This window comes from Propithecus coquereli, unplaced genomic scaffold (genome assembly GCF_000956105.1).
Source record: "Propithecus coquereli isolate 6110/MARCELLA unplaced genomic scaffold, Pcoq_1.0 Scaffold197, whole genome shotgun sequence".
In the NCBI taxonomy this organism is placed as follows: Eukaryota; Metazoa; Chordata; class Mammalia; order Primates; family Indriidae; genus Propithecus; species Propithecus coquereli.
In genome coordinates this window covers 3,730,571-3,741,305 of record NW_012144633.1, presented here as the reverse complement: position 1 = coordinate 3,741,305, position 10,735 = coordinate 3,730,571, and the positions used below count along the sequence as shown (strand labels likewise).

Genomic DNA, 10,735 nt, shown 5'->3' with positions numbered 1-10,735 from the left:
AAATATATTTTTTATCTTTGTGCAGGGGCCATGCTTATCTTCTCTGTATTGTTCCAATTTTAGTATATGTGCTGCTGAAGTGAGCAAGATTTTTCCTTTTTAAGATTTTCTTTTTTTCAGTTGTTAGCAGGTTAAAGTTTCTTAGAGGTCCCCAAATGCATGTATATCAGATAGAAGTGAGTTGGCTCTGGTGTTTTTAAACCAGACATACTTTTCTTGTACCGTGAGTAGACTGTTGGGCCTCTTTTCCCAAAATAGACCAGTTAGTTTTGTCTTCCTTGAAAATCTGTTAAAGTAGGTTAATCTCTCTCCTTGGTGATTTCAACAAGTGTCACAGGGGACCTCTTGGTAGACAAGATAATATTCACTTCCTTGCTACTCACTTTAATGTTGCATAGATTTGCATAGCTTTAAAACTATAGAACTGGCTTCCAATAAAAGTTTCATTATGCTTACCTTTCACCATGCTTAGAATTTATATTACCAAAAGAAAAAAATTGTCATAGTTACATGTTCTTTCCTGCCTTTTCCTGGGTTAACTGAGACCTGCAGCGATTATCCAGCCCAGTGGTTCTCTTCTCAAACCTCTTAGATCCAGTAGTGCCTTTGTTTTTTTTTTTTTGGAGGCAGGATCTCACTCTTTTGCCCAGGCTGGAGTACAGTTGCAGTGACATGATCATAGCTCACAGCAACCTTGGACTCCTGGGCTCAAGTGATCCTCTTGCGTCAGCCTCCCAGGTAGCTAGGACTACAAGTGCGTGCCATCACACCTGGCTAGTGTTTTTTATTTTTTGTAGAAATGGGGTCTCACTATGTTGCCCAGGATGGTCTTCAACTCCTGGACTCAAGCGATCCTCTAACCTTGGCCTCCTAAAGTGCTGGGATTACAGGCATCAGCTACCGCGCCTGACCTCTTTTTATAATAAATATTTTGAAATATTCCCTTTAATGAGATGAAATTCACAGTTAATACAACTTTCCTGCACATATAATTAAAAAATTGTTTAGCTATAAGATAAAGGACAAATAAAAAGAAAATAATTAATGACAAAATAATATATATTTCAATCTGTAAATACTGGGTTGTCTGGAAAAGGAATATATAATGTAGTAGATATTGGCACCAACTATAGAATCAGCTTAACGTGATAGCTACCTGAGTAGACTGCTGTAAGGGTATTTGCAACTTAAATACTATGAGAGGCAAAAAAAATGGTGGACAATTCTTGGTAAAGATACAAATAAAACAAAGTATAACTTCTCTTGTTTTATCTGTTAGTTGTTTTTCTGGACATTTAGTGCATGCTAAAATTAGGCAGAAAAACTTGGTGTTTACATGTGGAATGGAATTAGGTCCTAGCCTTTGGAAATTATAGAAAATTTTTAGTCCACTTAACTATCTATATGGAAGTTTGAGAACAGACATTTCTTCTTTGTGTTAGACTTTCCTATGCTTTCCTGGCCTCTGCCCGTTAAATATCAGAAGCACTTCTTAATCGCTGTGAAAACCAAAACAGTTCCATAGATGTCTGTTTCTATTTCCGAGTGTGATTGAATGTGGATATTTTCTTTGAGAGCATACATGTACACTCTATATTTGTGAAGTATAGCTCTATAAAGTTGGTTTGTGTTTGATAATAATGTTAAAATAATAGGCAGTAGGTCTTGCAGTAATAATAGTAGTCCATTTGGATTCATTCAATAACTTTATTGGTACCCACTATGTTTCAGGAACGATCCTATGTACTTTGGCTATATTTAGAAAAAAGTAAAGAGATTTGTAAAATGTTGAGAAAAATGGGTATTACAAGTAGGATTTAAATATTTTCTCCTTTTGACTTTTTGTTTAAACATGAAAATAATGTAGCTATCTCAACATTAGAGCAAATGCCTTTTTGCCCATTTTAGAACTGAGATATATTTAAAAATGGTAGGAAATGGCTTTAAGAATAAATTGCGTGTGTAAGCTGTAGAACTAATCCCTGGCCCTCATTTTGCAACTGTTATCAGCCCTTTTTATAGCTGATTTTATTTATTTTATTAATTATATATAAATAGTATTACAGCACTGTGGGAAAAAAACTTTTGTTTTAGCCTTTAAACAAATTATTCAATGTTTCATGGCATTAGTTTTCCTTGTCTATAAAATGAGACAGTTGTGTTTATTCCTGCTATTTATGATTTAGTGATTTGAGTTTTGGGGTATTTTTGGATTTTGTGTAAGGGAATTTTGTCCTATAGTTTTTCTACATAGAAAATCATGTGGTAACCACTGAATTTTACTAGGATTTAAATATTACCTCTGGAACAATCTTCTTCATGAGTTAAAAACTATTAGTACATATATTCTCTAATGATAATGAATAGTCTTGAAAATATTAGGATAGAGGATATAATGCAAAGCAATGTCAAGGTTTTCCTTTACTAAAGCAGTACATTCTTAATGCTGGTAATGTTGACTGAATGAATTAAAACCACATTTTTTTGAAGACTGGGGATTCAGTAACAGTAATTTGGTCTAGGATAATTTCCTTTTCAGGACTATTTTATAAATATCACTCTTTGTTTTGCTTTGAAGTTGCTTTTACATTGCTTTTGTTTTTAAAGTTCTATTCAGTTAACTCATTGTTTTCTTACTTTGTAATGATCAGTGGCTACTTTTAACAACCAGTTTGTATGTTATTTTTCCTGACCTGAATGTCCCTGCTGTGAAGTGAATTAGATATAATACTTGTCAGGTTTTCTTAGCTCATTGATGGAAAGTCAATACTAGAATTCCAAGTATTATTTTTATTTTGATGAAGAGGTCTAAATTAGAGGCTCTGTATTGCTCTGTGGGCATGTGGTAGAAAGGAAGACAGTGCTAAACATATTTAATTTAAAGGTTTGTTTTTTAATTAATATAATTTAATTTAAAGGTCTGTGCTTTATTCCTGTCTTTTTGGTCTTAAAATGATACTTTTTGAAATGAAATGATGGTGATAGTAGGTGGTGATTTTTTAAAAAACAATATTTTTACTTGGCAGAATAAAAGTGTTGGCAATCCATGTGGATTCTCAATTTTTTAATTTTAAAATTGAACTGTTTTATGGAAACTGAAAGTCTGGAAATCAGTATTCTAAATCTGTTTCCCAAACTGTGTGCCAGGAAATTTAACAAGAGTTCAGAGTGATGGTAAAATATTGCATACTAAGTCTTTTCCCTGTCTCCATCCTCCACTTCCCCTTCTGTGACACAGGATAGCATATTAATAGTTCTGTGAAAAATCATTCAGTAAAGCAACATGCTTAGTATTGTTTAATTCAGCCTTTTCCAAATCTGTTTTTTGCCCTTAACAGACCACTGATTAATACCTTGTGGGACATGGTTTGAGAAATGCTCCATATCCAAATTCCTTAGAAGAATTTATTAGAACCTACACTTTGTTGAGAACTTATGTTTCAGATAGTATTTCAATTAGATGAAATGATTTCTCTAATATCACACAGCTGGTTTATCATTCTGTTTCGAGGCCAATTTTGTGTTTGTGTCTGTGTGTATGTGTATTTAAGATGGACAAGTGAAATGTTTACCAGTCTAGCTTTGTTTAGCTTCAAATTCATTACCCTAACCTGGTTCTGAAGCACCACTCAGTTCTTATTTTGAGGCTAAGTACCTAAGATTAGGATATGCAGAAGTTTGTTTTATGTGCTTTTATTCCCTAACTGCTAGAATATAATTAGTGGAAGTGTGATTTTATCAGAGCGTGCACTTCGTAGGTGATTTCAGTGACTTTTAATCCCAGGTTATTCTTCTTTTTACACAATGCTTGGAATGTAGAGCTTAGAATATGTTTGCCAAGTGAGTGAATGTTGTTTATGAAAGATTATATCGGCCTAAGCTAACAGTAAAAAGAGAAATACTACTTCCAAACTATTGTGGTATATACCAGAGCTAAAGATTTATACTTTTTGAATCATTCACCATTTTATATCTGTGCCACTCAGTGCTTCCACTTCTTGCTGTCTTTAGTGTGAGCAAGCAAAAAACACTATAACTAAATCTTTTCTGACTATATTATGTTTTATGAGGTTAACTTTTTCTCTGATAATTCTCGTAGTTTAGTCTGTTTTTTTCCTTAGAAAATTTGGCTTTTTGTCTATCTGATCAAGTATATATCAAGTAAGACTTTGTCCTGTGACCTGATTTTCTGCCTTGGTACACAATGAGCTAAAGAGGATTGGTTGATTATGCACTCCTGTTAGGAGTCTCTGATGATGTTAGTGTTCAGTCATGGCCTGGAATGAAGGAACAAAATGATGAAGATTGTAAATGTTACTATTCTTAGGTAGTGAGACCATAAGTCAAGGCAGTTTTATTGGCCCAGAACTGAATCATAGCTCCTTCAAACAGTAATTAAATTGTATAGGTATCCTCATGTCACACTAAAACTGTGGCCTAATGTTTTCCTTTTTTGTAAACTGATTTTCTTTTTTGTTAGTAGCCAAGAGAAAAATTGCTTAAGACTTCTTGAGCTCGGAGAACTAATTTCAAAATGCTTAAACTGGAAACTTCTCTCTTTCTTTTAATGAATGAGAGAAGTCTTCCTTATTTTCCTGAAGGAGAGTTGGGGGAGACAAGTCAGTGAGAACAGCATTTGTGCTCTAGAAACAGGCCTTCACAAAGACCTTGAAGGTAATGGTGGAACTGGGAATAGAGTTCAGAAGTTCTGTTGTCTTTGTTTTGGGGTTCATTTGATGCTTTTAAAAAGGGACGAAGTATATAACCTACCCTGAAAAGGGAGCCAGACTCTGGAAAAAAGCAGGGTGTTTGACCTAGAGATGTGACTTAGCATGAAATTAAGAGTGTAGTGCTTAATGGCCTAGGAGCTATGATGTGTTTGAAACATTTTATGTTCCTAATCCTTCTAATTAGGAGTTTCTCAACTTTTTTGCCATGTGGTACTCAAAGAGATTATGAACGGTAGAATGTGACTAACTTAATATTGTGATCTTAGATTTCAGTTGTCAGACTAGACAGAAAATAGGCCTCTTCTGTTTTAGGTAAAATAAAACATAAAGTCGATGATGAAGATGTAGAAAAGCAAAGCTGTGGAATTAGGAAATAAATAGTAAGTCTTTGTGTTACATTTGATATACCAAATAAATATTGGATACAGATTTGTATAAGGTTCAAGAGTATGTAAGTTTCACATTGCAGGACTTGATATAAGTAGGTCCTGGCCTGTCAAGATAATTGTCCTGTCAAGATGTCACATACTATGATAAATGATCTTTTGAAATACAGGAGGCAAAAGAAAATAATGCATTAAAACCATCCTTTCCTTTTCCTTCCTGTATCTTAAGTGCTTTTTGTCCTCTTGTGCTGTTCTTTTAAGTGGGTAAGTAAGCATCGGGGCTAAGATATGCTTAGAGAGTTGTTCCTGATTCAGACTATTAATGGTAAAAAATGTTTCTGCTTGTAGTTGTTTGTAGATGAAACAGGCAGTGAAACATCTGAAACAGTTCATTAAAGTATACCTGCTACTGAGTATCTCCACTAAAATTGTATACAGTATAAACTTTCAGATCCTAGGGGGAAAACAGTTTAGTTTGGTAGAAATAACTGGGTTCCTGTTTCCAGTGATTCTGAGTAAGTAACTTAGGGTTTTTGTTATGCTTTTATTTTACAGATGGGATAATAGAAATGACTGACTGAATTTTTGGGGGCAAGATTTTGTTGATCATGCAGGCTATATACATTGAAAATATTTTTGAGAGAAGTTGAGTGTGAACACCTGATGTATTAATATGTAAGCAGAGGAGAGATTTCCATAGTGCTGAACATATAATGAGCACTTAATTCATTATTATTCGTGACTTGCCCTCTGTTTCCCACCTCCCCATTCTAACACATACCTTTTATATTTAAAATTTAGAACTCTATGTCTGAATATATCGGGATGATACTAAGGCCAAGGCCTGAGTATGGGGAGAAATGTGAAGATCCAGAAGGACTGTTTGGTTCCTGTTTGACTTTCACAAAGTCTCCTTAATTCATAGAAGATTCCCCTAAATTGAAAGTGAGATTATATCTGAAAAAAAAAAATTAGGAAAAATTAAAACGTGAAATTAGCCATCTTTAGAAGTGACCCGAGAGATAAACACTTAAAATCCAATATGATTGTAATCTCAATGTGTGGCATGACTAAATTGTGATTATGACTAAGAAAAGACAGGTTGCTATATTTAACTGCAGACATTTTAATTTTTACAGCCATACAGCAGTGAACCAAGCATTTCCATTTTACAGATTAGGAAATTAAAGCTAATGTGACTTCTCCAAGACCTTATGTCTAAACTATATTTTGTTCAAAATACAGTGGTGGTGTGACTCTGATAAGCTGAGAGATAATAATTGCCAACCTAGATTTCTATACACAGCTGAAGCATTATTCCAGAATTAAAAATAAGTAAAACAAGCCAGGTATGGTAGTTCACACCTCTAATCCTGGCACTTTGGGAGGCCAAGGTGGGAGGATCACTGAGGCCAGGAGTTCGAGACCAGCCTGAGCAAGAGCGAGATCCTGTCTCTATAAAAAATAGAACGATTAGCCAGACGTGGTGGTGTGTGCTTGTAGTCCTACCACTTTGGGAGGCTGAGGCAGGAGAATTGCTTGTGCCCAGGAGTTTGAGGTGCTATGAGTATGAGTGCTTTGACTGTGCACTGCACTCTAGCTCAGGAAAAAAAAAAGTGAAGATGGTAAATTGTGTTTTCTTTTTTTTACTACAAAATAATGTAAAGAGAATAGTATAACAGATCCACATGTGGGCAACTTCAGGAATTATCAACTTATAACTAGCCAATCTTATTTCATGTCTGTTCTCACCAACACACTGTCTCTGGATTAGTTTGGAGCAGTTGATAAAATTTTTGAGTTAGAGTTAAGGAGTGGACCCTTGACATAGCTGGAACTCACGGGAAAGCTAGTGACTAGTGTAAATCCAGAAGAAAAGTAGTGCTAGTAAGTAGAAAGATATAAAGCTTTTAAAAAGAAAATCTAGAAACAGAAAATATAGTATCTTTAGAATATTATTCTGGGGTTTTCAGGCTTCCAAGAGGCAGATTAAAAGAACGAAAATGAGATAGTTTTCTGAGACCAGATTTTGTTCTGAAATCAGGTTACTAAAGTAAGAGACAAGTGTGCATTTTTTTACTTTGATAATTAGAGAATGAAGAGCTTGCGAATCCTAAAAAAGTTCTCTGTGTTTCCTGTAATATTGATTGCAGGAGAGATAGTCCATGGCTGTGAGGTTTGTTTGTTTTATAATTAGCTACTTTTACCAAGAATAATTAACAGAGGGTTTGGAAAGAATTTTGGCTTTTCTTCCCTGTCATCAAAATAGAATTATTTAGAAAGGTTTGATTGTTGCATGTAAATGGAGGAGTATTTCTCACTTCCAAGTGACGGGAAGAACCATCAAGCACTTCTACAGTTTGACTTATACCTCGAAAGTGTCCTGTTCCTGTGAAGGGGCTGTGGTGGCCGACAGCCTGGTTCCTAGAACCATACCCGGGGTTATGAAGAGAGAACTTGGACACTTCTCTACTCTAAATCAGTTTGATTCTTGCTTCGGAGTCATTTTTGTCTTCCCAATTGTGAAATCTGCTTTTTGAAATCATCATCTCTCCACCACAACTCCAAACATCATCTTGGAAGTTCAGTATCAATGTAGGTGACCCTTTAAAGGTCTTCATCCATACTCCACCTCAGCTACTTACTCATAGCCATATCTTGAACCTCATGATCATCCAGAATAGTTCTACCTCCAAATTCTCAGGTTCTACTATCCTTATGATTAGGCCACAGCATGCCAAGTTTCCAGATCTTTTAGTCCTTTACTTTTACTCTCTCCATTCTCTGACCATATCCAGTTAGGGTGCCTTGACTATTCCTGGTTGTAAGGTGTGTGGCAAGTAATTTCATGTTCATTTATTCAGCAAATATTTATTGAACACCTGTCTGTCTTAGGCATATAGTGATAAAACTGATGTGGACCCTGCCATTATGAAACTTAGAGCTTCCTGAGTGGAGAAGACATTAACGAAGTGTGAAACAAATATGTAATTACCAATTATGATAAGTGCTATAAAGGAATTAACAGGACGCTGTAGAAGAAAATAATAAGAGGAGATCACTTTAGATTGAGTGATAAAAGAGGGCCTTTCTGAAATGATGTTAAAATGGAGACTTGAAGGATTAGAAGCCTTTTGTTATGCAGAAAGTTAAGGGAATAGTATTCTAGTTATAGGAACCTTCAAGGCAGTAATGAGCTGGATAAGTTAGAATAATTAAAAGAAGGCCAGTGTGGCTGGAATGCATGAAGAAGAGGAGAGATATAGCTTAAAAGGAGGTTGTGAAGTTGAGCAGAGACCAGCTGAATCAGGGCCTTATAAGTCATGTTAAAGAGTTTGATTTTATCGTAAGTGTTTTTGGAAATTAAAAGGTTTTAAGCTGGGGATTGATGTCTGTTTTATGTTTTTAAAAAGATGGTTTTTATTTCAATGTGCAGAATAGATTGAAATGGGCTAAAAGAAAAGTAGGACATAATTTAGAAGGGAAGATAGTGCTCAGAGCCAATGCTGGCTTGGGTTAAGATAGTGGCAGTGGAACAAGAAGTACGTAGATTTGAGAAATGCGTCTGAGTTAGGAGTACCGGGATTTGATGGTGGGATGTGGAAGAGAGAGGCGTTAGGAATGACTCACAGGTTTCCAGTATGAGCAAACTGATATGCTACCTCTCAAGCATGTGAGAAAAAATATTATTATTATTATTATTATTTTTTTTGAGACAGAGTCTCACTCTGTTGCCCTGAATAGAGTGCCATGGTGTCAGCCTAGCTCACAGCAACCTCAGACTCCTGGGCTCAAGTGATCCTCCTGCCTCAGCCTCCCGAGTAGCTGGGACTACAGGCATGCGCCACCACGCCTGGCTAATTTTTTCTATTTTTTTTAGTTACCCAGCTAATTTCTTTCTATTTTTAGTAGAGACAGGGTTTCACTCTTGCTGAGGCTGGTCTTGAACTCCTGAACTCAAGCCATCCTCCCTCCTTGGCCTCCCTGAGTGGTAGGATTACAGGCGTGAGCCACCACGCCCGGCCTGAATTATACTGTTTTGAATTGATCACCACTAATTTTTTCTATATATTTTTAGTTGTCCAGGCCATTTCTTTCTATTTTTAGTAGAGATGGGGTCTCACTCTTGCTCAGGCTGGTCTTGAAATCCTGAGCTCAAATGATCCTTCCGCCTCGGCCTCCCAGAGTGCTAGGATCACAGGCGTGAGCCACTGTGCCCGGCCTGCACTTCGCTTTCTAATGAAAACTTTTATTTATTTCTTCCTTTGTTTTATAGGAATATATTTGTCCCAGATGTGAATCGGGCTTTATTGAAGAAGTGACAGATGATTCCAGGTATCGTACAAACTCATGGATAAATCAGGTGTTGTGTTATCAAAACTTTTCCCTCAGCATGGAGTGAATTGGAAAGAATTCATTTTATAATATACTCTCTGGGGAGGGGAGGGAGAAGTGCAAGGGCACAAGAAGAATGGCACATGCAAGGGCAGAAGAATGGGAGAGAGATGGGAAAGAAAAACGGGAAAATTTGGAAAGTGATATGATAGTGGGTGTGATGAGATATACTGCTTCTGATTGTGTCTGGCCTCTGTACCAGACCTCTATGCCTATCTCAGAGTAAATCTGGTAAGTTTTCATTTATTTTCTGAGGCTTTGAGGTTCTCTTAGGTTATTAGTTTAGTGACCACTCTTGTCTGAAGGTTAAAATGCTGTTATACCTCTTTGGGGACTTAGGCGGTGATTTCCGACAAAGATATCTAATAAGGTAAACAGGCTGTTCTGGTTAGGGAAACTGAGTTGTTACTCTGCTTTGAGGAAGCCTCGGGTCCCTTGATTTTGTTAAGATTATTGCTGTCAAACTTATATGATCTTGCCATTGTAATATTAATATTTGAGTTTGTAATGCTTGAAATTTGTTCTTATTGGCCTTAGTAAAGGTATAAACCTGATAAAAAGGGAAGTATTTCTGAAAGTGATAATATTTATATATTCCTTTTTGGTTAACATGAATAAAACTATAAAATCTTAATAAATTATTGAATAGCATTGATAGGATGGCCTTGTTTGGTTAAACACAATGACACATTTGTTCCTTGGGGACTGTCTGGTTAATCATTGGTTGAACAATCGAGGAATTACCAGCTGGTTAAAAAGAATCTATGATCTGAAGCTTCTTAATCTTGGAGTGACTTTGGGGATTTTAATGGCAGTAGATAATTCCTTTACTGTTGCTGTTGGCAGAATCTAAACTTGAAGGTCCCTTCCACAACCAGGAAAAACTACACATTTTACAGTATGTACTATTAGTTTTACTTTACTAATTATTGGTGATTCTATGTGTAAATGAGCTGGAGCTTTTGGGGCAGTATGTGGCATGGGATCTAGTTTGGTGTAAACATTTAAATGTCAATTAAGAATCTTGGTTTTAAGTGACATAATACCAGCACTAAACCTGTAAGATTAGCATGACACAGCAAATAGCAATTTTGTGTGGATGGCTTGCCAACTTCAAGCTTTTTATTTGTGCTATTATAATTGCATCAAATACTTGTTTCAGGCACTTATGCTCTGCATGTGCTAAATAAAGGATATATTGGTTGTGGGGGAGCAATTAATGGG

The 10,735-nt window shown here is 36.0% G+C and overlaps 1 protein-coding gene across 1 annotated transcript in view; it reads left to right on the top strand.

The window, feature by feature from the left end:
• RNF115 (ring finger protein 115) overlaps positions 1-10,735 on the top strand; it is a 75,515-nt gene that overhangs the window by 9,047 nt on the left and 55,733 nt on the right. The window contains exon 2 of the mRNA XM_012643453.1: positions 9,393-9,451. Coding sequence (XP_012498907.1) covers positions 9,393-9,451 — 59 coding nt within the window. The remainder of the gene's footprint in view (positions 1-9,392; positions 9,452-10,735) is intronic.